This window comes from Drosophila miranda, chromosome XL (genome assembly GCF_003369915.1).
Source record: "Drosophila miranda strain MSH22 chromosome XL, D.miranda_PacBio2.1, whole genome shotgun sequence".
Classification (NCBI taxonomy): domain Eukaryota; kingdom Metazoa; phylum Arthropoda; class Insecta; order Diptera; family Drosophilidae; genus Drosophila; species Drosophila miranda.
The window spans coordinates 1,938,667-1,965,661 of record NC_046673.1 but is presented as its reverse complement, the minus strand read 5'-3'; the positions used below and the strand labels follow the sequence as shown (position 1 = coordinate 1,965,661).

At 43.4% G+C, this 26,995-nt stretch overlaps 2 protein-coding genes, 3 long non-coding RNA genes and 1 pseudogene across 8 annotated transcripts; 2 read left to right on the top strand and 4 right to left on the bottom strand.

The window, feature by feature from the left end:
- Positions 1–2,999: 2,999 nt before the first annotated feature.
- Positions 3,000–4,483, bottom strand: LOC117186025. The gene is made up of 3 exons (XR_004471196.1): positions 4,221–4,483; positions 3,840–4,031; positions 3,000–3,785 (listed from the first exon to the last, which is right to left on the bottom strand). It is a non-coding gene; the product is annotated as an uncharacterized LOC117186025 (long non-coding RNA).
- Positions 4,484–7,848: 3,365 nt separating this feature from the next.
- Positions 7,849–8,269, bottom strand: LOC117195150 (annotated as a pseudogene).
- Positions 8,270–13,466: 5,197 nt separating this feature from the next.
- Positions 13,467–16,418, top strand: LOC108165460. Of its 2 annotated transcripts, XR_004471177.1 has the most exons (3): positions 13,467–13,698; positions 13,792–13,952; positions 16,152–16,418. It is a non-coding gene; the product is annotated as an uncharacterized LOC108165460 (long non-coding RNA). The 2 variants fall into 2 exon arrangements; XR_001775963.2 differs by lacking the exon at positions 16,152–16,418 and having other exon boundaries at positions 13,792–13,956.
- LOC117186013 lies at positions 13,946–15,307 on the bottom strand. The gene is made up of 2 exons (XR_004471178.1): positions 14,126–15,307; positions 13,946–14,056 (listed from the first exon to the last, which is right to left on the bottom strand). It is a non-coding gene; the product is annotated as an uncharacterized LOC117186013 (long non-coding RNA).
- A 2,246-nt stretch (positions 16,419–18,664) lies between the features above and the next one.
- LOC117186720 (proteasome subunit beta type-2-like) lies at positions 18,665–20,315 on the top strand. The gene is made up of 3 exons (XM_033387831.1): positions 18,665–18,687; positions 19,511–19,656; positions 19,720–20,315. The coding sequence occupies exons 1-3, from the start codon at positions 18,665–18,667 to the stop codon at positions 20,121–20,123; spliced, it is 573 nt and encodes a 190-aa protein (XP_033243722.1). The 3' UTR covers positions 20,124–20,315.
- A 2,643-nt stretch (positions 20,316–22,958) lies between these two features.
- Positions 22,959–26,810, bottom strand: LOC108159841 (neutral alpha-glucosidase AB). Of its 3 annotated transcripts, none has more exons than XM_033389448.1 (5): positions 26,723–26,810; positions 26,054–26,230; positions 25,246–25,989; positions 23,706–25,191; positions 22,959–23,631 (listed from the first exon to the last, which is right to left on the bottom strand). In XM_033389448.1, exons 2-5 carry the CDS (start codon positions 26,158–26,160, stop codon positions 23,200–23,202), a joined length of 2,769 nt encoding a protein of 922 aa, XP_033245339.1. In that variant the 5' UTR covers positions 26,161–26,230; positions 26,723–26,810; the 3' UTR covers positions 22,959–23,199. The 3 variants fall into 3 exon arrangements, with proteins under 3 accessions (XP_033245339.1, XP_017148921.1, XP_017148929.1); XM_017293432.2 differs by having other exon boundaries at positions 26,696–26,801; XM_017293440.2 differs by lacking the exon at positions 26,723–26,810 and adding an exon at positions 26,442–26,602.
- Positions 26,811–26,995: the final 185 nt, after the last annotated feature.

The following is a 26,995-nucleotide window of genomic DNA, read 5'->3' as shown; positions in this document are numbered from 1 at the left end:
GGTTTAGAGAAGTAAAAGGATCCTATTTAATTCTGGCTTCAATCACAGCCCGGAAATCTGAATGTGCGAAAACTGTCTAGAAATGGACTCACAGCGAAAGGTCAGCTTATGGCAACATCAGATACTCGGTCAAGTATCACACCCCTCGTAGAGCATCGGGTCTTCGTTGTGCCCAGAGCACATCCGATTGTTTCAGTTTGAAAATTTCCAGGCATGTGGGCTCGTCAGGGATGTGGAGATAGAGCCGAAGGATGCGGGACCTTGGGAATCAAGTGTCTGGATTTTGACTTTGCCTGCGACTCCGACTCTGACTCTGACTCTGGCTCTAGAGCTAAAATGACATTCACTGACACTGAGCACTCGTCGCCAGGGAGTATTTGCAATAAAAATAAAACGTTTTTCAAATAAGCGCTCCGGGAGTTTTGCCACTGGAGCGGAGCTGTCCTTTCACTGCCACAGCTCGCATATCTTGTCAGCTTTTCGCCAAGCGATAGCTTTATATACTCGTACCTGGATACATAAGACATACGACATACGACATACGACCTACGAATATGCAGATCGAGAGGGTGTGTTTGGGACGAAGTGTGCCACAAGGAGATGATTACGTCGAGAGCCTTTTAAAGTTCCTCAAGTGCTGGAGCGTATATGCAGAGTCTACTCCGATCCAGCTTTAACCTAATATCGCCTAATCCCAGGCTCTTCGTCTCAGTCCTCTATCCAACCCATGTGAGGACGGGTATTCACTTGGCTCGCTTAAAATGCTAATTATGAAAACAATTTTCAGCTGATGGCAGGCTATGACGCCGGATCTCGTTGCTATGCATGCGCTTTTCCACTCTTAACAAGTTTCTTTTGCTAATTTGTCAAACACTTTGCATAATTTGGCATGAACGCCCATCGTCTCTCTCATGGCTAGTGCGTGTTGATGGGGATAATGATGTGGCAGAAGGATCCGGAACAGGAACGGGAACGGGAACGGGATCCGGAGCGAGGACGGAGGTCGGAGGACGTAGGACGGAGGAGAAGCCGACGTAGCAGCTGGGCTGCTGCGTGTTTGTTAATTATTAATTTTTTCAACCCAGTTTGAAGTTGGCTTCAACCCGTCGCATACTTCCATCTACCGTCGCTTCTCCTTCTCCATCTCAAAAGGAAAATTTCAATTTCCAAAACTGTTTGGCCCTTTAGCTTTAGGAGCTCTCTACCAGATAAAAGCCAGCGCTAGATCCATCGATCCATTGTAAAATCGAAAAATGCAAATAGGGGGTTTCGGTTAGTATTTCATGTTTTGCTGCTGTTCATTGTCCTTCCCTCTTCCTCGCCCTGTTTCTGTACTTTATGTAGCTTCTTTTAAGTTCCATAAGTAAAACAAAGTTCCCATTTCATATTACCATCAGTAACAGATCATATTTCAACCTTTGTCTCAGTGTTGCCCCGAAATTCGGTTGAATTTTTAATGAGCTTTCCTGTCAATGCCGACAGGGTCCAGCTCCTTCAAATCAATTACCATTGCCTATATCCTATGCCTATTTCTATCCACGCAAATCCTTAAAGAAAGTGTTGCATTTTTCAAAACTTCCGACTTCTTCAAAAATGAGTTATGCCTCAAACATGCGGTAAACGAAAGTTTTTCGTTTCGGAGTTCGTGGTGGTGTGGGGTGTGGGGTGTGGGGTCTGGGGTCTGGGGGATACGTGTTAATGTGTGCACTGCGAGAGCATTTTCCACTCATAAATTAACGTGCGCGCGAACATTTATTTTGTTATTAAATTTAACAAGTGCCGCCCCAGAACCCCTTTCCGCACCCATCTAGCTCCCCTCTTTTATTTTCTCCTTCCCCTAGCACACACACACACACACGCATATAGAGAGAGAGAGAGAAAGAGAGAGTCTGTTATTAATTTGCCGTTGCTCAGTTGGGGGTCGCCTTTTTGTACCCTTCCAGCAGGTACCCCGGAGAAGTAAGCAGTTTCAACCAAAACCATAGAGTACAATATTGATAACTGTAGATGTATGTATGTAGCTATGTTCGGGATCGGTTCAATATATACGAATATGTATGATAGAATTTAAATACCCATAAATTGATCTATCATTATTTGCTGTTGTTAATAGTTAATTCAATTCATTCGTTCGAGTAATGTGATGAAGACATTGAATGGCTTGGTTGAATAAATGATTGAGTACGCCGGAAACTAGGCGGATACTTTATTTTCGTTTGATTACCGACCGTGGAGCTGCGTTTCAATGGATCCGGAAGGGTATCTATAGCCTCGGCCTCGAAGGTGGCCTTCCTCTTGTGTTGGCATCTTGGCCAAAGCCAAAGCTCCAAACTTTTTGTCTTAAATTGCTCAATTTCGTTTCGTTACATTTCGCACTTGAATACAAAGTTGCCAGACGCCTCAACACCTTCCCCCGTACAAAAGGGGTAATTGCCAGTGAATGTGTGTGTGTGTGTGGGTGTGGGTGTATGTCTACGCGTGTATTGGGTGGAAGGCACTGTTGGAGGAAGATGGCATCAGAGGTAGTCCCTTTGGCGTTATTAAGCAATTTACAAGATACTTAAACAAGAATTATGTGAAACATTTCCAACAAAATGATTCGAGGAGCTGAATTTTAAAATAAACAAAACTGACTTCTGAAAATGAGATCCCACCCCCACATTCCGCGTGTGTGGCCTTCGTTGGGTGAAAGAAAATTAAAAATAAATGCCTTCTTCCTTCCGCCTCTCGGCCGACCTTCTTGAGGTTTCTGGTCACGTGGGCGCGCAGACAAGGACAGCTCCAAATAAATCTAGGACATTTTCGCTTATTTTTGTTTTTCATTTTTCATTCTTTAATCCTATTTCATGCTTCTTTTTAAGCATTCATTTAATGTTTCTGTTTATAGACATTTAAGGTATTCAAAACATTTAAATTATGGCATTTGCAAGGTCAAAGGCCAAATCGTTATGTACATTGCACATACATACATATGTACATATATGCATATGTATATCCTCAGTGAGCTTACTACAAGTCAGTAGTAATCCGCTCCAGAAACTCCTTAAACAAACACGCCACATGTCGTTGTATTGAGTTATCAGGTATAATATTTATTCCTGGTTTCAAATAGGTTACTAATAAGTTCCTTCTTCCGAGGTCGAACTCTTACTATCTTACTACCACTATCGATATATCGACTATCCATAACCACAGATCGGTACTCATCAGGTGGTTAAATGGCTGCTAACCCTACATGTATTTGTATGTATAGTGGGTACACAGAGAACATCTAGCTCCTAAGCTATTGAATAGAACTTAAGTCTGGCCTTACAGAAAGATGTAGAAGTTTTTTGAAAAAGAAGAAGAATATTAAAAAAAAAAACTTGTAATTAAGAATAAAAAAAAAAAAAGTTTTGCTAAGTTTTTAAATAAATCCACAACTAAGTCATACCAAAAACAATGTTAAGATTAATTATTGTCCCTGTGCAGACCAGGATACCGCATTGGGGTATCACTTGTTCGAATTGCCTGGTATTCCTGGTCCTTAAATTTATTTTAAATGACGACGGAGAAAACACTTCTTCCTGCCACTTGCGAACCATATGTTAGGTTCGATAGCCAAACAAAAAACCAAAATCTCTTGGAGGAATTCTGCATTCACAAAATAGGTTTTCTTCTACTAGATTGGTCATTTCACCCACTGTACAATACAATTTGATAAATTCCATAGTAATGACACATTAATGCCTAATCCATTTTACAGCATTCTTAAAGACTCTGCACGTTTCTTTACCTTTGGTTACCTATAAATATTGAATAAAGTCAGTATCGGAATAAGTACCGCAACTGCCTCTCACTCATCTTCCATCGCAATCACCAGAGGCTGTCGCCGAGTCTTCAGGCCCTCATTTGCGCACTGTGCACTCATGCACTCATGCGTCCTCATGCAGGAATAAACGGCGGACCACAGCACCACTTCTGTTGCTGTAATACGGCCAGGCTGGATTGGAAACATCCTTGAAGGCTCCGGATAAGCACAAGGTTGACGCCTCATTTATTAAAAGGGAAAACGATAAAGTAACTGACATTTATGTACCATATATTATACTATATATAATTATAATAATTCCACTTAAGACATGTCCAAGGTATCAAGTAGTATTATTCAAATTTAACATATGGGGAAAATCTACCAATTGTAGCAGGTGATTTTTTTACAGGGAATCTTCAAAGCTTACCAATTCTTCAGCAACTACTCCACTCATCTCGATGTCCTTATGACTACTGCCAGGTCAAAGCTCTGCCTTTGGAGAGCTTGCGAGTGCGTTCCACTATTTTCATCGCTGCACAATGAATCAATTAAATGACTTCAGTCCAGGCAGACCACCCGCTATGGGGTGTACACTGCACAGGGTATACATATTAATATTACATATCATATATGTACATACGTGTGTATGTATGTTCTGAGTTGGACCACAAAAACTGCGTGACAAAGGCATAAAAGTCGGCCCTTGGCTCCACTATCAAACTTCAGACCAATTGAAAACTCAAAAGCCCGTATTTTTCATATTAAATGAAAGAAAGACGATCCCCTGCCAGTACTCCTGCCCTGCCCTGCCCTGCCCTGCCCAGCCCTGCCCCGTGAACTACTTCAGCCCCTACATGCTCTGTGCCTGTGCCTGTGCCTGTGCCTGTGCCTGTGCCTGTGCCTGTGCCTGTGCCTCTGCCAGTGCCGGTGCCGGTGTCGGACTTTACAGCGGCAATAAACAAACAATTGCGACGCGAGTGCCATACGAGTGCCGGGCAGGTGGATGATACGAAATGGGACAATCAGTGGGTGGCATCAGGACCAACCAACCAAAGTGTTGAAAAACTTCGAACATTACCCTGCCTCATGTGAGAGCGGTACCCTGTAACTGGGGACCCTAGAGAGTCCAGATAGATGCAGAGACAGATGTATGTACATATAATTATGGAGGGGCTTTATAGTTCAGCCGCTAAGCCGCTCTTTTAACGCCTATCTATAATCGGATGATCGGAATATGGTTTCTTTTTATCGGATTACCTATCGCAGGTCATGTGTACATACAAATGTACATATACATACGTATAAGTAACATTAGTGTAAAAATTAAATTTTTTAATACTGTTATTGAGGCTTTTCAGCTTGAATTTTTATTCGTGTTTAAGTTACAACGGCAGGTGTCAAACAGCTAAATTCTTTATTCTGGATTTCCATTTTGAATTTCTAAGGGGTGTAGGGGGTAGATGTCATAAGCATGCTGTTAATTTACGGGTTTTATGCCAATATATTGGTTTTTTGCTTTTCGAAAAGCGCCAAAAGAGATCAAAAATATCGTAATCTGTAAGCTTGTATATACATTACATGAAAGCCGATTACCTTTGTTAGATTTTAGCTGTAAGAGCACATTAACAATAAATGGACAGACACAACGCAACACGCAGCATCAGAAGAAACTAACACGCAGCATTTATTTGCATGGCTGTACGAATATTCTGCATATCTCCAATTGGATTTCACTCTGCAGGAACAGCCCCAACAAACTTTCAAAGTCTGCCAATATTCGTGGCTTATTTCCGATACATTCATTCAGCTGATTTTAATGGCGCGAAAATTCTAAAGCGACACTGAATTTAAATTTGTAGATATTTACAGTAGATGTAGACAGTTTTATAAATAAACTATATTTTGGCTTTTAATAGTATATATCGGGTGCTTCAATATCATAGTGCTTTAATATATAATTGACGTTCAGTACTGTGCTGTACTTCGAAATGGGTACCGTTTCCCTTTCCCAAGATATCATTTGGTAGAAAAATCCGCGAAACTTGCAACAACAAAAGAATACAGAAAGTCACAGAAAAATGGGACAATCCCATATCATACGGAATATCAAATGTACATATGTACATCCGCGTGTTCATATACTGTTGTCTGACAACTTAAAGTTTCCCCGTCTTTGGCCATGGCCCGTGCAGCTACCCACGATCCCATCGCTTCCCTTGTAACCCCCACTGTCTTACCACGCACTTTGACAAAGTGCAGTAAAATGTGCAAATTCAATTTTCTGTCAATTTCGTTGCCACGTCCGCCACGAGTGGGGAGAGGCTTGAGGCTTGAGGGTTGGCAGTGGTGGGGCTTGCGAGGAGAGGTCTTTAAGGTGCAGACTTTGATGCCATAACAAAGTCAAACAAAGCTGGCAGCAACAGCGCGAGATCCACCTCCAACTCCAGCCATCGCTCCAGCCATCGCCTCGTCTCCGACTCCGACTCCAGCCGGGCCATAACTCACATGAAATCTGTAAGGGCACACGCATCCTGCAGCGCTCGGGCAGCATTAACATTAACCCGAAATGAACTCCTGCTCGCCCTGACTCCTCCACTCCTGGCTGCTTCGATTCCCTCTCCGAGCAACTCAAAATCACGCGGAACATCTTTTGCCTGACTTAGCCGGCTGGATAAACATTATGCTCCAGGACCAGGACATCACCCGAGACAGAAGCAGGAGCGGGAGGAGCAGCCTGGCGGGGGGGAGGTCTGGCATCGACTTGACATGTTTGCTTATGCATAAAACGATGCCAGGCAGCGGCAGCAAGCGAAACGCGATGCTGCCACTTTCCACTTGAGGCAGCGCCGCAGCCCGAGAGCGACCGACCAAGTTATCATTTGGCGCCCAGGCATCGGCATCCCAGGGCATTTTCGGGAGCTTGGAGCACATCTGGGAGGAGCCGTGAGTAGCCAGTTTATTGCATGTCGCCCCGTTGTTTGGCTTTCAATTTTTATTTTAGTTTTATTTATACATTATTTTTTTACTGACACAACGCAACCGAAACGCGGCAGTGTCGCCGAGATAAGGGAAGCGCCAGGCATGCGGCACCACCACAAGGCATAGGGAGGGAGAGGGCTTCGAGGCAAGCAATGGGTTGCACAGGCTCTATCTCTATGTGGCTAGTTCAACACCCTTAAAATTCCATCGATTTGCTTCCTAGGGATAGGTTATTGGAAAAGATCGAATATACATAAGTACATAAATATGTGCCATGAACGTACATATATATTAAGACATACATATATGGCGAAAGCTTACTCTAATAAATTGAGTGCATCCAATTTAAAAAAAAAATCCTTCGATTGAAGACTTAACTCACATGGAATTGAAATTTACCGATCGGGCCAAGAGAAAGGTAGTGTATCAATTTCAATATTTTTAGCCAAATAGACTTCAGCAGAACAGCCCGGTCGCAAAAAAATGCAATCCAATTCCCGATAAGGCCACCCTCTTCTCCGCTGCGCGCGGATTGCAATTAATTAGACGGCCGCATCGGAAGCGGTGCCAGGCACACAGATACGGGCATCAATAAATATTATTGCAGCGTTCGACTTTGGCTTTGGCTTTGGCTTTGGCTTTGGCCGTCAAAGTGCAAGCTAAACAAAAGCCAAAAGCTGGATAAACACGGCGGATCTAAGGCCAAAGGAGTGCGCTGGAATGAGCCCATTTCCCAGCCACGTCCCACAACCGCCATTCTCACGACCAGTCCGCAGCCATTCCCCATTCCCCGTCCTCTCTCCAGTCTCCGCACTCCATGCAGTTGCAAACAAACGCGACCGCAGTAATTCGGGGAGAGACAGCTAGAGAACTTATGTCGTAGCGATGTTTACGACTCTTGTTCTTTCCGTCTCGCTTCGGTCTACCTTTGGCCTGCCCACAGATCGGCTTGATTCCTCATTTGCTCTCTTTCGCTGGCAGGGCAGCGTCGAAGTCTCGCAAAGCGAAGTCGACCACAGAAATGCAGAAATAGAAGACAAAGACAGAGAGAGAAAGTTCCAGCCGGGCCAGGGAATCAGGAGATCAGGAGATCAGGAAATCAGGAGATCAGGAAATCGGGAGATCGGGGGGCGGCTTCTCTCCGACTGCCTATTGTGATCGCAAAACTGGAATTGGGACATTTGAACATAATAGATAACAACGTGGCGCTTTTCGATGCATTCGCCAATGCGAAACCAAAAGATGACCTCGGCGGTGTTGGGTGTGTTTAACCAGTGCTTCACGAACGGTAAGGTTCCAGTTCTATCACCCTTTTTATCAGTATAGCCAATTCTCTGACGAATTGAGAGAGCTGGTGCTGGTGGCGTGTCTCCAGAAAACATCGAGCTGAGGCCTTGCCTGAACAAGAAGCCTGCTTACAAGTCCCGATCCCTTTGAAGCTATACTCGCCATATTTTCGTGTAATCAAGTCAATGCGCGCTGAAGCCTCACTTCAGTACACTTAGTATAGCAGAGTTCTCTTCACAAAGCAAACCACAGGAGGTGAACTTGAGCAAATATCATTCAAGTTAGTGTTCATCACGCAACAGCAGTGGGGCCTGTAGATTGGGAGGGGAGGGGATTCAGAAGAGAGAGAGAGAGAGAGAGAGAGATACCTTCAATTAAAATAAATGCAACAAAATGTGTTAGCCGAGGAAAATAGCACAAAAGAAAATAGGAAGGGAGGAAAGAAGGAGAGGAAAAATGAAACAATAAACTTTGACTTGCTGACGCTGGCATTTGTGTGATGCCCTCTTGTGTCCCATGTCGCCCGTCGCCCGTCCACCGTCCGCCGTCCGTCGCTCTTCGTTCTCTCTCCCATCTGGTGTGCTATCCTAGTCTGCCGCTGTGTCTATTTGCACCTGCATCACAGATCAAAGTGACGCAGCATGACCCACTCTCTCACACACCCCTCTCGTCCTGGTCAAGTGCTGCACTCGTATGTGTGGACCCGTGATGAAAAAGCGGGACGCGTATGCTTGAGAGCGGGCATCGTGGTAGAAGGGGGAAAGAGACAGAGTGATAGTGAGAGGGTGAGAGAGGGTACTATGTGACCTTTCTTTTCTTTTATTTTTCCTGCTCCTGTTGCCACAATTTCATTTTCAATTTCAATTGCTAATCCACCCTCCACCATACACCCCCCGCTCTCCAGCCACTACTCCTCTCCCTGAAGCAAGTCCTAGTCCTGGTCCAGGTCATCATGTATAATATTTGTATTGTATGGTCAAGCGCTGACCAAGCGGAGCATTCGCCTCCGCATCCGCGAGCTGAATCCTCTTTGACAAATTGGAATGCAATTTGTTGGGTTTGTTCTAATGCAAATAAAGAAAAAGTCGCTTACACTTATTTACCCAGCCATTTCAATCCAATTTACGATGGGAAAAGTCTGTCGCCACGACACTTATCGGATAGATTGGGTTTATATTAAACCGGTCGCTTCACGCAGAGGGGATTTCGAAGGCCTCACTGATCCTATACGATTAATGTAGAGGTGTGTACTGCATGACGGCACCATCGGAATGACTTCGCATGGAAGAGAGTGAGAGGTATTAATAAGAGAGAAAGAGAGACGGGGACAGATTTCTCAGAAGATAACCTGATGTACAGAAGACTTCCGCCTTCCACCACATTGGCCGCCCCTTTCAGAATGTTAGCACATCATCAGGGGAAGCATCGATGGATGACCCTTAGATTATCAATACGGATATACCGCATAAGAAACGAGGGGGAACGTTGTGAGTTGCTGCGGACACCGCAACTCTACGGTTATACCCGATACTAAGTCAGTATAGCTCTCCTCCGGCAGACGCCGCTAATATTAAACGACACGACAAAGAGTGCGTGCGAGAGAGACAGAAAATCAGTCTGAGCGTGACGTCGGGGGCTGCGTAGCCAGTGCAAATTGATTTCTTGCTTTTGGCTATAAAAATGATCTGATCTGATCCAGATTCAGCAATCTGATAGATATGATCATTATCTATGATTCTGCGTTTTTAGTTTTCTCGTATCCTCAATATTGTGGATGCAACAGATTTTCGTCCTTTGTGGGGGCGGAAGTGGGCGGGGCAAAGTTTTGAAATATTTTTGTAGCAGTGACATATCACAGAAGTCTGGATCCAAAACATCGTTGCTCTAGCTCTTATAGTCTTTGAACACTAGGCGCTAATAGGGACGGACAGACGGACGGACGGACAGACGGACAGACGGACAGACGGACGGACGGACAGACGGACAGACGGACAGACAGACAGATGCTGATCAAGAATATATATACTTTATGGGGTCGGAAACGATTCCTTCTGGACGTTACACACATCCACTTTTACCACAAATCTAATATACCCCAATACTCATTTTGAGTATCGGGTATAAAAACCACTGCAGGAACCCCTTATGTCGAAAGCGAGCGAAACTTTGTTAGCTAGTACTCCCTCAGCTCTTGATTTATGTCACCTATAGAAAATATTGTAGACGATACTATACATATGTAAGCGCTTTAATAGGTATCGCAACTGATTATTGCCGCATGCGCTCCCTTTATCCCTCTTTTTCTTTTGGTATCGCCCTGCCACCGCCCCGTCGAAAAAGCCAAAGAAACTTAAACATTTTGCGGCTGCTTTCACTCTCCATTGGGCGGAATTCTTCCATACATTTCTTATCCACGCAGCTGGAGAGGGAAAAGAGAGTTAAACAATTTCCAACAATTTCCTCGAATCTTTGCACAACACAGCGCAGCTTATCTTTTACTTTCTTTCTTTCTTTCTTTTTCTTTCTCTGGTCATGCGGGGCGTATGAGTAATTTGAAATGTCCGTTTTGATCTCTACTGCTGCTCCGATATCTGCCAATCTCCAACATCCAATCTGCATAATTAGCTAAACAATTGTCTGCCCTGGCGCATTTACCATGAGATTAATGAGCATCCATCAGAATAGGATGGAAAGTGGGCGTTCCATCTCTCACTCTCGGAAAATACGTCCATATAAACCTGTATACATACATATGTATATCCATAGTTATAGCTGTGGACAGCGTCCTCTGGTTTTCGAAAAATTAAAACCAATTACCTACAGCCCCATCGACGCATCGGGGTCCCAGACCAGACCAGACGACAGCCACAGAAGAAAGAAAGATGAAAAAACGTTCTACGAAGTTGTACCTTATATTTAATGCACTAGGCACAACAAAGTTTAATTTAGACTGATTAATATATTAAATATTTCCTATATTCCTATAATTTTGATCAAATGGACACGGTTATTTTAGCTTAATTCTAAACACATTTGTTAATATTTAAAATTCTCCTAAACATACTTCGTATTGAATCTATTTATTTATTCTAAGTTTGATTTTAATTAAGAGTTTTTAGTTGAGTAGTTAGCTTAGTTTTGAATTATAATAACGTCTGCAGTGGTTTTAAGCTATTCGGTAGTTGGTTCCATAGCCGAAGAGTGTAAATGAAAAAGTGTCTTTCGGAGCTATTTAGTCTGTGTCCAAAACATACCAAAAAAATTTGTTCTCCGTGATGCGTTCAACCTTAGCATGTCGAATAAATATTTAGGTTCTTTTTATACCCGGTACTCAAAATGAGTATTGGGGTATATTAGATTTGTGGTAAAAGTGGATGTGTGTAACGTCCAGAAGGAATCGTTTCCGACCCCATAAAGTATATATATTCTTGATCAGCATCAATAGCCGAGTCGATTGAGCCATGTCTGTCTGTCCGTCTGTCCGTCCGTCCGTCTGTCCGTCCCTATTAGCGCCTAGTGCTCAAAGACTATAAGAGCTAGAGCACCGATGTTTTGGATCCAGACTTCTGTGATATGTCACTGCTACAAAAATATTTCAAAACTTCGCCCCGCCCACTTCCGCCCCCACAAAGGACGAAAATCTGTTGCATCCACAATATTGAGGATACGAGAAAACTAAAAACGCAGAATCATAGATAATGATCATATCTATCAGATTGCTGAATCTGGATCAGATCAGATCATTTTTATAGCCAAAAGCAAGAAATCAATTTGCACTGGCTACGCAGCCCCCGACGTCACGCTCAGACTGATTTTCTGTCTCTCTCGCACGCACTCTTTGTCGTGTCGTTTAATATTAGCGGCGTCTGCCGGAGGAGAGCCATACTGACTTAGTATCGGGTATAACTGTAGAGTTGCGGTGTCCGCTGCAACTCACAACGTTCCCCATCGTTTAGTTTTAATTTTGCACAAAAAGTCAATCCATTTTGTTAAACTTATCTCAAAAATTCTGCCTGTATGAGAAGTTACAATGTTCTGCTTTCTTCTAATATTGAATACATATCTTGCTATACTATTAAAGACCAAATTCAGTTTTTGCTTACAACTTCTATTGCAGTTTGCAAATAACTCTACTCCATGGAAAAGTGTTGGTATTTAGATTGTTTTAGCAACTAAAAGACGAATATTTTCTGGGCGGAAAAATTATATCATGTTTAATGTTCTTGGCAAACCATAGTTTCTACATACGACTTTGATGACAATCGTTCCAAGTAAGCACTTTTGCTTTTGTTGTGGATGTAATGGCGCTGTGATTAATTTTTTTTTCTGGTAAGTTAGTAATTACTACCTTCTTTTTTGATACGACTGGGAATTTGGGTTTGCTTGGGTTTGTCCCTAGTCCGTTGGTAATTGTTTGTGCAATTGTTTATGTTTGTTAATTCTCTATTTTTTAATATTGCACACTCATTTATTTTACTTATGGGACGGCACACATACATTTGGACGTCATCAGCATGCAAATGGACTTCACACTCAGACACTCAGAATAATGGTCCAAGGATAGATCCTTGTGGAACTTCTCGCGTGGGAGAAAAAATGACGAAGACCCAAATTTCGTTATTACGGATTGTATTCGATCTGTCAAATAAGAATGAATCAGTCCGGTTTCAGTACAAGCCGGTTGCACAAGCCATATACATAATCTTTAAAGTTTTGAACACAGAACATCATGACTGACGGTATCAAATGCTTTGTTATAGTCTAATAATGACAAGAATCCAACCTGGCCTTCATTTGTTTGTTTTTACGAATGTCTTCAGTAACTTCAAAAGAACCACTATTTTTGAATTTTGTATACAACTCCTGTTTTTTATTTAGCAGTTTATTACTACTCATTTCATTGTAAATTTGGGTGGATAACAATCGTTCAAGAACTTTTGAAAGGAAATGCAAAATAGCATTGGTCTGAAATCACTATTTGATTTCGATATTGGGAAATGTTGATCTCATTATTGCACTATTGATGGCATGTGGTATGTATAGCATAATCTGTGGTAATAGTAGCTTGAGAAACTTCGGATTTATATCATCTGCTCCTGTTGCATTTGATTTAATTTTAAGAATCGATTCAACAACATCACATTGGGATACTCATGCGAAACTAAATCCATTATCACAGTAAAAATCACAGTCAAGGTTATTTATCACTCTAGGTGCAGTAGAATGCATACTTTTTTTCAGATCAGTCTTAAGTGCCATTTTTGGTTTGTTGACCAAAACTTCCCCCTATCCTTCGCGATATTTATGTAAATCTCGATAGGGCCTTCGACTTCTCGTAATGCTCTCAACGAGCCGAAGGACAAAAAAAAAAAAAGACGCCTTCTATTTTTTAATCATCTCCCTATTTGCAAAATTATAAAATTATAAAGAAATTGTTTTTCCTGAAAGATTAAATTGAATCGTATAACGCTTTCCAAGTAAATTATGCGACCAAATTCAAGAAAGACCAAGGCTTCACAACAACTTCGAAAAGTGGTGCTGCCAACCAGAATGACTTACTTATTATCCAGGCTCTTATAGATCTCAATAAACCTTCGACCCTGATGGAGATAGTAGAACAGCTGGGATTTCCAATCAATGTTAGTAAATCTACACATATACATCTGTACATATAAATGATTTTAATAGTTACACTGATATATAATTATACACATGTATGCCTTCTTCCGCAGTCGCAAGCTGTCCAGACTGATTTGATGGATACCGTGTCTAACGCCCTCGAAAAGGCGGTAACATGTGGATTTATTTAGATCATAAACGAAGGCTTTTACCTCTTTCCCACAACCGTAACTGAATCTATAAAAACTGAAAGCATGCGTCAAGATATTGCCAGGTACATACGTTCTTTTTTTTATTAAACCCAGGCACACAATAATATGAGGTAAATAGTGTTCGCACTCATGTGTTCTTATTTGGGAGCAACACAACTCGCGACAACTATTGGATAGGGATGTAGCCTGTAGTTAGACATGCCGAGTATATGGCGGAAAGCCATGTGGTAATTACCTCTTTGGTCACCTGCATCATGGCTGGGAATATTCCGTCCAGTCCAGGTGTTTTTATGACCGCGAAGGAATCTATAGCCCAATGGATTCCCTTAGAGGTTATTAGATCTGTTGGGGGTTATTGTTCCTCGGTTGCTTGGTCCTGATGCTCTTTGGCATCAGTGCTTTCGGTACATCCAGGGAAAGGCGTCTTCATTAGTGCTGTTAGGGCTTCTTCACTGCCCTCTGCCCCCTCTGTCCACTGTCCGTCATCTAGCTTTAATTGACTTTGTAAGATGGGCTACTTTGAAAGCAGCTTTCGGAGTCTTGAAGTTTCAGGTTTTTTCTCGATGTTGGAGTAGAATTTCCTTCACGAGTTTCGTTGTTACGTGTTTCCTTCTTGTAGCTCCTAAGTGGGAGTTTGTATTCCTCATAAACGATCTCTTCGTTCGCTTGTTTGGCGATCTTATAGAATTCCTTGAGGTTTTTCCTTTGGAGAGAAAAATCCCGGTTCCACCAGAGTGGTTTCTACCTCTTCTTTATTCTTGAGGGGTAGCACGATACGTGGTAGGCATCCAGTAACTCCTTGGATTGGGTCTCTAGGGACTTCTCTATATCCTCCGCAGATTTCACTGAGCCCGGTTTCGCGAGCTTCGAAGTAACTTTCTTTTTAAACTTTTCCCAGTTTGTATTCCGGGGGTTTCTAGAAGCAATGTCCACCACTCTACCAACGGCGTCGATCGTGGATCTAGCCTTGCGGTAAGAGGTCGCCAGCCTCCGCGATGGATCGTTCCTTTCGTGAGGATACCACTTTCTCAAACAGTTTGCCCGCTGTGTCGATCATGCAGATTGGCCTATACGACGACGCTCTCCCCGGCGGCTTGAGCTGCTGACGAATGTGAGGTCACCGATCGATTCGATTCCTGCTCTGGAGAAGGTATGTTGCACACCCTTATTGAGGAGCACGATGTCCAGAGGTATATTGTAATATGTCACTTGTTCAATTATAACACGGGCACGTCTGTGCCGTTTGAGTTCGGTTTTTAGAATATCTTTATTGAATTTATTCTTATAACTCAGACCGCATAGCTGCGCTGCCGGTTACGCCAACAGCGGAGCGGCTTCATACATATTTGTCTTATCAGCATAATCGAGAGGGCAAGAGCCGTATGTACATATGTATGTGTATATATATATATGCTTCAAGTGGGAATGCTGACTTAGCTTAGCGCATAACCGGCGATCATATTGCACGCTCACTTGAAGTGGTTTTGTTTGTGTACTGCAACAATGTGTTGCTGATACATTTATTGTTAACCATTGGGTACAGTGTACACTCAATATATGCACATACTACAATATGCCCACGCGTCAAAATCGCCTCCTCTTGGCTAACACTCTCAGAGCTGAATCCTGGACAAGACGACCACGTGCCGCTGGTCGTTATCCTTTTGACCAGCTCATTTTCCCGAGTACCTAAGTTTTTTGGCAGCTCTAGTGGTTCAGAGTGCGGTCGCTCCTTCTCCTTGCCATCAGGTCCGAGCTGGAACATGCTTTCGATGGTACAGACGGTGGTGGGGATCTGGTAAGGGTAAGGATCTATCTCTCTATTATGGATCTCGAGTCGAGCTCGTTGTTCCTGACCGCAGTGCGTAGTCACCGTCGCGATTCCATGGGTGCCTTTCCGTCGAGTGAGGTCCATGCGAGGGTTGACCTTGGGCCTTATGAGACCCAGGGTTCAAAGCCAGATAGGTGCTAGTTGGGATATGGATTAACCAAGCCTACGCATCCACCTGGCACGACCAGGAAGACTATGAGATAGTATAGTATATCGTTTCCATCTGGGCTAATGGCACCAATGGTTCACTATTTTAGCTTATCTCGGGCGTCCAGCGACGGCCGGGAATTTATTCCGGACGTTAGTCGCGGGGAGTTATAGGAGGCAGGAGGTCAGATCCGGGATCCGTAGTGTACCCGATTACCCCAGAATACGCCGTTGTGGATTATGTGCCTCTAATGTTCTGCATCAATTCTGCCTCATTATATAGGACCGTGATGGAGATATAGGAGATCGAGAAGTCGTGGCCTACTTCTGGGATGTTTGATTCCGCGTCTTGTAGCCATGTAGCCCTGGTTTGCAGCTGGTGCCGTGGCTAGGAAAATAAACAGGCAGAAAGAACGCGCGGTGCTGGCAACTCAGTTGCGAGGCCCGGCAACCTCGTCGCCAACCATCTTGAGTCGAAGAGAGGAGGAAAAACAATCCCCGGGAGCTTCGTGAGTGCGGCGAGTTTTGAACGTTTGAGTGACAAACCACAAATAAATTTATCCATACCAGATTGCTTTGCAATCCTGTTTGTCGAATTCCTTGGCTTTTGGAGGCACTGGAGATCGCGCCCGCAGGGTAAGAATGGGTGGACGTACACTCTGACTCGCTTTCCCGTGCTCCACGACAGACCAGCCCCTATTTCACCCCCGGCAGCTTTCGCTGACCCACGGAACGCAGCGCAATAACAGGAGCCACGGAGCGCTCCACCGACCCGTATCTGCACTCAACTCAACTCACATACGTACATATGTATGTATGTGTGTGTACACATGTGTACAGATAGCTGACAGAAACGATCGATTTCCCAGGGTATCGAAAATTTAGGCTCCAACTTTAACTTTTTCTCATTTCCCTGCATTTTACTGGTTGTTTGCTTTTAATTACATTTTATTTAGAGGTTATTTTACGTAATTGCAGTGTTTAAAACTGTCAGTGGCTTTCAATATCACACATTCTTCTCTCCCTAAGCTCATGTGTGAGTGCGACATTGAATGCAATGTCAGCAATAGGACAAACGTCAGCAGCAATGTCCCGTCGCCCCCTATTTCCCAGCCCCCGTTCCCGTTTCGAATACCCTTTCCGCCCCGTTCCCCGTTGATAGTCCATTCGTTGACGCCACACGCATCCCATTCTGGGGCCGCACAGTGGGGCCATTTCGTTTACCGCGGAATACCGTTCAGTACCTTGGAAATACAACATTTCTATATTTCATAGACGGTAGGTAATCTTAAGCTTTAACGTTTTCAGGACCGATTGATAGTTTTTCCTGGCATACTCAAGTTAAGTTGCAATAATCAAGCTTACCTCTGATAAAAAACTTTGCAAAAAACACCGTTTAAAAAAAACCTTAACATAAAATAAACATGATTATGTAACAAATTTGGAGTCTCAAGCCTATCAGAAAAAGTCGGGTTTGATGACAGGGTTTTTTTTTTTGTCTATTGCAAAATGTTAAATATACATAGATAAGAATATATTTAAGTCCATGATTGAAGCAAAAAAAAAGTGATGTTTTCCTTACTCTGGTCGCGTACCTATTGTACAATGTAAAATCGTGTTCATGGTTTTGTCACCAGCAATATCTATTGCTATAGTTGATTATTTCTTTAAAATATATAGTAGTCTTTCAATAGATTTCAACAAACTTTGGTAGCTGATAGCTCTGAATGCATCATTTTACCATAGAGAGAAACATTGGAAGAAATGTTGTCAAAATTTTTTAAATTGTCCTTGAGATTGTGCGACTTAACGAGCTTATACTGTGGCTTCGTTACTTGCCTTTAAAACAACCCAACAAGAATTGGCCTTCAGCAGCACATATGATTCTAACCCTTGCTGATTAAGTGGAAAATATGCCCCTCTTATATCAGCTGTCTTCTTTGCCAGTCACTTGTACACGTAAACGATTGTGCCAAGTGGGACCAATGTCATTCGCGAATGCGGATGACGTGTCAAAGGAATCAGGAGGCTTTGCACCGCTGCATTAGCTTTTTTCATTTCCCATGTCCATAGGAACAGGGTACATAGTTTTGGTAGTCACTGTGCGCCAAAACCAACTGGGAGCAGAGTGACGGAAGTGCGACAGGGATAAAGGGAGCAGCGAAGTCACTGACTGGCTGACTGAATGACGACAGCATTTGGCTTACTTGCTGACTGTCAAGTTAAGTGCGGAACATGCACACACGTACCAGAAAGTTTTCAAACAAAACGTCCGCCAACGCCCCCTGTCGCTTGCATTGGTAGAGAGGGGTTTTCGGGGGTGGTGGCGAAGCGTTAGTTTCGGGAGGATATGGCATTGGTTAGGCGGCCGCAAAACACAGTAGAACGCGCAAATATTTATAACGCAATGCTCAATTTAAATTCCCATCAATCTTGGTCAAATGCCACACGCACTCACACACATCAAGAAAGAGAGATAGACACTTTCACGCAAACAGACACCTACAATCGGGCTCAACATAATAGCAGTGATTGCCATACTTTTTGTGTCTTCCGAAGCCTAAAATACTGAATGCAATCTCTTCCGAAACGTTGAAAAGCTTCTTAGCAAAAAAATATGGAATATGGAATATTTCATCATCAAACTTAATAACGCATATTCGTGCAATCGTAAAATATACTCATTCGTTTATAAAATATGTTTAAAATAAGTATGTAACATACTTTTATGAAAAAAAAAATTCCGAAAATTCCAAGATATCACCAGAAATACCGCTAGATTCATGTGTGATCCCTATGAAAACGAGCAGGAACATTGTGTATGTAGGCTTATGATTTATGTAACTTATACTTTCCGTCCCCATAGTGTACATATATTCTTGATCAGCATCAACAGCCGAGTCGATAAGCCATGTCTGTTTATCCAGCCGACTTGTTTGGGACTCATTTTTACAGAAATATGTACGGATGGACGAACTGCAAGAATTAAAATTCTCTGTTTATCACTATTTTTACACCAATCATGACAATTGAAAGAGATTAGCGCGCATTAGTAGATCGACTAGTTACATACATATGTACATAAAGTATACTATAAAGTTAGTTAATAGCTTATTATTCAGAAATTAAATATTAATATGGAGCAGAGAATATTATTTAATTTATTTAAGTATCCCAATCGGTTCAAACCTTCTTACGTGTTTATTTGTATAAGGCTGTTTAATTTTCGTATGAGCATTAAATATTGAACTGCTTTTTTCGCAGAACGAAGCACAGACGTCTGCTCGCTTTAGTATTCGTATAATTCAATGTGTAGTGTTAACACACCCTTGAAAATTGTCAGATCTAATGCCTTTCTGTACAAATTTCAGTGGGTATGGCTCCTATTTATCATGAATATATGTGACGAAACATAATATCTGATTTTAATACGAATAATTGTTTTTATATTACATATTTCAGTGTTAGAAATAGGGCGTATTAAACAGGTCCACGGTAGCTGTCCTCACTTTCCGTTTTTCGTTTCCAGTCCACTGCTGCGACCGCCGCACGTACCGGCTCGTTACTCGCTACACTTAACGTCTCGACTATTAACACACGCTGCTTGCTCTTGTAAAATTTCGCTCTTTCTCCATACTTCAGAGACTACGATCTCGCTAGGTCCAAACGAATCCGGCGCAAGCTCCCGAAAACCGGCACCACTATTGCGGGCCTTACGTTCCGTGATGGCGTCATCATTGCCACTCTGGTCGTTCAAAGAAGATATTTCGCCTGCACGATAACATCTAGTGAGTATTTCTTGGGTCTGTTATTTAATTTAATTGCCCTAAAATTCCTTTGTGAATTTATAGTGCAGCTGGAGCTGGCACCGCCAATCATATATGTAGATGCCGTTGCACGTCTTCTTCGTGCACAGCTTAACCATCTTCGGATGACAATGTGCACAGAAGTGCCAGTTGTGTGTGCTAAACATATAATTAAAAGGCTGTTTTACCGCTTTAAGCACGTAAAGAGGATGAACTGGATAATCGCCGGCGTAGACAGGGGTCGAGCCTCGATTTATAGTATCCGTTTTAGCGGCGCCAGTAATCCTGCCCCCTACGTATCGCTGGGATTGGGAGAACCGGGGGCTACTGCTACGCTAGAGTCGCGCTGGGAAGAAACCCTGGACGAAAAGGAAGCGACGCGTTTGACTATTGATGCGGTTCGCGCTGCCATCCAGACCGATCGTGGCACACAGAGACAAGACGGGTAGACCCCATTTCTGCGTCATCCGCAATGACTACGTGGTAAGGCAGGGATACAAGGTCGTCGTCGAGATTGCCCACCGTATACGGTACAAGAGGGTGTCGGGAAGTAGTTCACAAACAATGGACAAAAAAAACCAAATGAACAAAAAACAGTTTCAGCCGGATTCGGTTAACTAATAAAATTGGGGAAACTTCAGTGGTTCATTAGTATGCATTTTATTGTTTATTTATTTTTCCTCAAAACTCAAAACTTATTATTATTGTTCAGATCTTACCAAAAACTAATTTATTTTATAATCTGGTTAGAGAAAAAAAAAACCATCATTTTAGTTTCCAGATAAAGCGGGTTTCCAATCGAATTGTTTTTAAAGTATTACTCGTGGACGGCTTTGTTCAGTTTTTAAATGGGATGGTTTGGATTGTTGTTCCAAAAGTTTTAGTTTTTAATTGTAATGCTTTCTTTTGCTCGATTAGCATACCCTTTCAAAGGTTATTCTGATTTTTATTGGGTGTTAGAAATCCAATAATGTTCTATGAGTACACATTCTTGAAGAGCATCACTGGCCAGTCGATTTAGCACCTTCCTGTCCTCTGATTCTATGCAAAATATTCCCAAAGCATTAAAGACTGCACGCAATACAAATACATATGTACAATGTACATACATACAATGTACAATGTATGTATGTACATACAATTTTTTCATCGGTGTACATACCAAAGAGTCGATGGGTGAAGATAGTCTTACTTTCTTGTTGTAGTCTTACACAGGGCCAACGATATAACCAGGGGCGAAGAAGGAAGATTAACTAAATGCCGGCTAATTTTCTAAATTTCGCAATGTAATGTGGTTGATTCCTGTTTGGGCACAGGGAGGAATGGAATTGAAAGTGGCAGGAAAAGAGCTCAAGGCTTCCGAGGATGTGTCTGTTCTTTTTATTGCTTTAGGCCGTCTCCCTTTCCCTGTTTCCCTCTTACTGTTTCTGGCTCAAATTCTTGCAGAGCGCATTAAAAATAATTATGCTTATGCTGCTGGAAAATGTGCTGACTTACATACAAGCATTCATATGACCAAATGGGTTACCCACCCATAAAGGAGTACGTTGTATGTTACATATACCCACCCATATACATATGAGGGCAGTCAAATGACCACACGAGAGGACGAAAGCGGGAGGAACCGAGCTGCAAAAATATTTGTACAACATTCTTAAGCTCAACCGAAACGAAAAGTTATGAAAAATGTTATGAAAATTTATCTTTGGCTGTCCTCTCCCACACTACTCAGCGGACACTGGACTGGTCCGGACTGTACTGGACTGGGAACTGGGAACGAACAGCTTCGCTTTCGCCTTGGAAGCTCCTTGGCCTGGGCTAGGGTATCTAGCTGGCCTGCGGTTTATGTGGCCACATTTTAATTGAAATAACTTTGATAATGTTGCCAGCAGCTGAGAAAACAGCAAAAATAAATGCAATGAAAATAGCCAACAAATTTAAAATGGTTTTCCGTCGAAATTAACTTTTCGTCAATGCATACGCAATCGAATGACGTAACAGAGCGAAAAATTCTGTACTACTGTGTAGGTATGTAGGTAAGTATTTACATACATATGTATATTCAATTCAACTTTCAATAATTAGCAGAAACTGACTTTATAGCAGAATCTGATCGAGATGTGGGTCTCTCTAATTTATGGTGTCCATACATGGTTCGATAGGACCTCAATGATTCGTCCCACTACCAAATATTTATTGTGTTTGTGAAAAAAATATATATTAATATTCTCCAGTTGAAACTGAGCCCAGCCTAGAGCAGTCTCTTGGTTGACGAACTCCAAAAGATCGAAGCAGCCCACGTGGTTTTTGGCGTTGGTCCAGCACAGATATTGCATGTGGCGCTGCGTCAACGGGAAGAGGAGCATGATACCGACGTTCGGACTTTCGCCCATGATCCTAGCGATCAAATCTTCAGTCAGGTGCCAGTCAGGAATCCATCAGCTGTGTGGTGATGTCGACGTGGCCGTTGGGATTGTTTAGCGATAATCGTAACCAGATGAAGATGTTCCCGGAGTCCAGGTTCAACTGCTGCATGTAGCTGAGGCTCACGAAAACGGTGCCGGCCCGGAAGCAAGTTAGCTTTCATCGCCGGACCAGCCTCGTCGGACGTACCAGCTCACAGACCATGTTGTAAGCGCCAACTCCCGGAATTGTGATTAGCGAGCGTCTCCTAGTTGCAAACTGTCGAAGCATATACAATATGTAGGCCCAGAGGCTGCGAGTCCCAAGTTACCTTAAGCACATCCATCTCTGTCCCCACAGGGGGTTGCCCATCGTTCAATCTGATCTTGTTCTACAACCTCAATTTTTTCCACGTCTTCGACGAGCTCTATGGATTCAGTATCCCCATGCGGAGTGTTCTTAATATTAAAAATATCTTGACCAGACATTTTTCGAATATTGGTCGCGTTCACCAGAACAACTTATCCATTACTGGATTGCATACGATACTGGCGACTATTAGTGATTTTCATATATCTATTATATCGATATATGTACTCCTTTGGATCTGAATTTATGGAGATAAATCATGTTTCACAAGGTAGTGTAGCATCTGTAGTGCAGTTTTGGCGCCTTCTAGAATGTGGCAAAGCAAACTGACACAAATCTTAGTGCGTAATATTATTAAAAAAGCCAAGACGCATCATTTTTGTTTCTTAACCTTTTTTTCACTATGTTTCTGCAGTGTGGGCTTAGAACATGCTATCTGTGTGCTAATCGTACTAATCGTATGTACTTAAATTTAATTATTTTGGTCTAAAAGTACAACGGAGAACAAAATGTCTTCTTAAAAACCTGTTTTTATTATCGAACATTGGATTTCGAGCTGAGTCGCAGAACAGAACAGTCTAATCGTAATCCGATTAGATATAAAAAAAAAGGACCAGGAATCTTCAAATTTATTCTACATGGAATAATACTGCTAGGCAGATGGGACTGACTTGCAGTTTGGGTTACTTAAATCGTTTAACAGAAATATCAGATTTGTGTAGTTTATACAGTTAATACTAGTCTGAAGACAAACTATGCATAGTTGAGGGTGAGGACGAAGTCAATGTCCATTTTAACGGCCGGTTTGCGCACGACCACGGCACCCCCTTGACGCGTGACCTCAAGCGCCTGTTGTACTCCGTTGACGGTGATCTTGGCACCGCTGGGCACACGCTCAAGTCCGGCAATGACGATGCGTTCAATCCAGGCATCGGACTTGTACTTGGGCTTGCCAATGAAGCTGTTGGTTAGCTGATTGTCGGCAAATTCGTAGCTCACATAGATGTATTGGCCCTCACGATAGGCGTAGGATTTCTCATCGTCCAGGTAGAGTGTGCCGACAGCTTTTCTGTCGCGATCCAGGCAAATGATCAAAGTGTAGGGGTCGTGTAGCATTAGAGTAGATGCCCGACGCTGGCGCTCCTTCTTGGCCAGAATGCTGCCACCGCGCTGCCAAACTGGAATCTATAATGAAGAAAAGTTACGAGAATGGTGGAGATGTGTATACAGAAAGATGCAACGTGATACAAAAATATTACCTTGTATTCAGTAACCGGAACAGTCACATAACCGACACGGTCCTGACGCTCATACGTTTCCACATCGTACCACAAGTCTCCGTTTTTCTTATCATCGATGGCCGGAAAGTATACATCTACCTTGCTGACACCCTGCTGCATGACCGGTTTGACCAGTAGGCGATCCTGTACCAGCAGTTGGTTGTCGATGCCAAAGGTCTCCTTATCGAACGGATAGTGTGTGAGCAATGGGCGTATCACCGGCGCCCCAGTCTGCTCTAGCTCGAAGAATGCGGTGTACCAGAGCGACAGGTATGAGTAGCGCTTCCTGATCGCGTTTTGAATGACAAGACGAGTGCGCTCGGGGTAGAGCCATGGCTCCCGGCGCTTGGTGTCGATATGAGCATGGGCACGGAAGAAGGGTAGAAAGGCACCGGTCTGATACCAGCGCTCCAGCAGCTCGCTATCGGGATTGCCGAAAAATCCCCCGACATCGGCACCGCAGAAAGAAAATCCGGCCACGGCCTCTGTCAGGCACATCTTGATCGAATGCTGCAGATGCGTCCAGTCGGCCAGGTTGTCACCCGTCCAGATGGCCGCATAACGCTGGGAGCCAGCAAAATGGGCCCGAGTGAGAATAAAGGGACGCTGGTTCGGATCGCGCTGCTGGAGGCCGGCAAAGGTGCCCATCAAATGCATGTGGCCGTAGAGATTGTGGACATCGCGGTGCTCCCAGTTCCCATAATGAATTAGATCCTTAGGCGCCGTTATCTCAGGACCATTGAAGACGGACGGCTCGTTCATGTCGTTCCACAACATCACATCTGTGGTGACCGTCTGGAACCGGGATGTGTCAAACTGGCTGGCATAGTACTGCCGCACGTCCGGGTTGAAGAAGTCCGGATAGCTGGCAGATCCCGGCCAGCACCAGCCCTCGTAATCGTTGCCCTCCCGCGTCTTTACATAGTAGCCCTTCTCTGTGCAGTCTTGGTGGAAGAAGTAGCCATTGTCTCGTTTGATATGGGGATCGATAATAACCACCAGATGACGGCCCAGCTCGGTGAGATTCTTGATCATGGTCAGCGGCTGGGGGAACTTGAATTTGTCCCACGTGAAGTAGCGCTTACCATCGGTATACTCGATGTCCAGCCACATGGTGTCCATGGGTATATTAAACTCATCGAACTTGGCCGACACCGCGGTCACATCTCGCTCGTCATTGTAGTTCCAGCGACTCTGGTGGTAGGCCAGTGAGAAAAGCTGCGGCAGCTCATGGGTGCCGGTGAGGGCCGCGTACTGCTTGAAGACATCCAAAGGCTTGGGACCCAACAGGATGAATGCATCGACTATGCCCGATTCAGATATGAAATGAGCCCCCGGAGGAGGTGTTTTCCTGGAGCCGGAAACAAAGTTAACTAGCGAAGAGACAACATTTGTCTCTGACGTCTGGATGTCCACCCAGGTCTCTGCTGCATTCTGCCAATAAACGCCAGCAGTGCGTTGTGCTCTGCAGATAAAATTATTATCATAATGATTACTTGATATTATAAATAGCACATACCCATGGCCGTAGATCACCGGCACTGAGCCATACAAGGCCATCTTGCTATCCACAACGTACTCGAAAACATCTAGGTTGTACAGACGATAGGGATCCGTGCCAGACGTCGATTTCAACACAAAACTGTCTGCATGCTCGGGTATGCCAAAGAGAATCTCAGCAGCGGGGAAGGAGAAGTCTAGGGCCACTGCCTCTGGGCCGTAGGGCTTGGAGTCGTGATGCGATTTAAAGTTCTCCTCCCAGGCGCCGGGGTCGTCGATTGAGTCGGATAATTTTGGTGTCTCGACAGCACCGTCCTGGTCCTCCTGATCGCCATCGCGGTGCTCGGTCGGCTCTTTGGGCTTCTGGCGCAGATGCTCGAAGTAAAGCCAGCTCTTGGAATTGACGGACACAACCAAAACATCGTTCTCGTAGAAATCAATATGGAAGGGATCTCCGTGTATGACAGCCTTGGTGTGTTTTGAAGTGATGGTGATCTCACCATCGGTCTCTTTGTGGACGTGAATGCGCCCGGCCTCGGGCTGTCCCTTCAGGGCATGCTCAACCTTATAGCGGGGTCGCAGCGGCTGCTTTTCGTCGATCTGCAGGCGGAAAGAGCTGCCCGCCAGGGCCTCCAGCTTGAAGGAGAACAGATGGTGGTTTTCCTTGTTAATCAGATCGCCCGTCAGTGAGTCCATGTAGGAGTTCACGGTGCCTGGTATGAGAGCATACTTGCTGCCCGTGCTCTGCACCTTCCGCGAGCGGCTGCAATCAAAATATGAGTCAACAATGAAGATGAAGGCCAACAATTGATGGTCTTGATACTGACCGACAGAAGCTGCTTTGTTCGCATGTCTTGAAATTGCTTGGATCGACGCCAGATGCATAGGCGGCCAAGGCGCAGGCAACGGCCAAAATACAGAGAGCGTAGCCCATTCTGATGTTATTTTTATTGCCCTTCGGGCTCTTCTCTGATTCTTGACCGCTGAGAGATAGATTCAAATCGCTGTGCAAGTTGTTTTCGTATTCGACCATGAAAATATAGGATACATTTAATTATGACATATGTATATATGTATATATATATATACATATAATTCTAATGCTTTCAGGTTAAATCAACTGGTTCATTGACCTACTAAGTTTGTAAAGTTATCTAAATGTACACGTCAGACAACAGCCCAAGCAATTGACCTCCAATTGAGAGGCAAATGTACCTGCAATACCACCCAATCACTGGGTGACTCCTATGTAACCACCAAGCCAGCCACTTAGCCAGAAAATGTTTGGTGTCTGGCGCGACAGTGGTCTCTAATGACACTTGAGTTTAAAAATGCGTGGAAATGGCAATTAAAATATGGTCGCCGGTTAGTATTTCATGTTACTCTGCTATTACTGCAATAATGATGATTTTATGCTACCTCCTTTTGAATTTAGTTCTATATATTAATTTTAGATATAAACCCAGCACCTTTTTGGTGGAAACAAACGCGTTTACCGTACGAATTATTATTTAATAAAGTGCACTAAAAACGGCAAGACTGGTGCTACACGTACGTAGAGATGGCCAAGTAGCGATGACACTTGCATCGAATAGATATCGGCTACGAGAGTTTTCTCTGTTATTATTATTATTATTAAATAATGCTAATAGCTAGTTAAAACTAAATATTAACAGAAGTTGGAGCTATAGCTACTGAGGCCTTAAGCTCAATTTCTCTGTTAATATTATGCATTGATTTTATTGCAAGCTAAATTATAATTTTGCTAA

Coding starts and splice junctions, on each gene's coding strand:
- LOC117186720 (XM_033387831.1), top strand. CDS start 18,665: ATGAAAACGAGCAGGAACATTGT. Junction 18,688..19,510: donor AAAACGAGCAGGAACATTGT/GTATGTAGGCTT, acceptor TCCATACTTCAG/AGACTACGATCTCGCTAGGT. Junction 19,657..19,719: donor CGCCTGCACGATAACATCTA/GTGAGTATTTCT, acceptor GTGAATTTATAG/TGCAGCTGGAGCTGGCACCG.
- LOC108159841 (XM_033389448.1), bottom strand. CDS start 26,160: ATGGGCTACGCTCTCTGTATTTTGGCCGTTGCCTGCGCCTTGGCCGCC. Junction 25,990..26,053: donor GAACAAAGCAGCTTCTGTCG/GTCAGTATCAAG, acceptor TTTTGATTGCAG/CCGCTCGCGGAAGGTGCAGA. Junction 23,632..23,705: donor TTCCGGTTACTGAATACAAG/GTAATATTTTTG, acceptor TCTTCATTATAG/ATTCCAGTTTGGCAGCGCGG.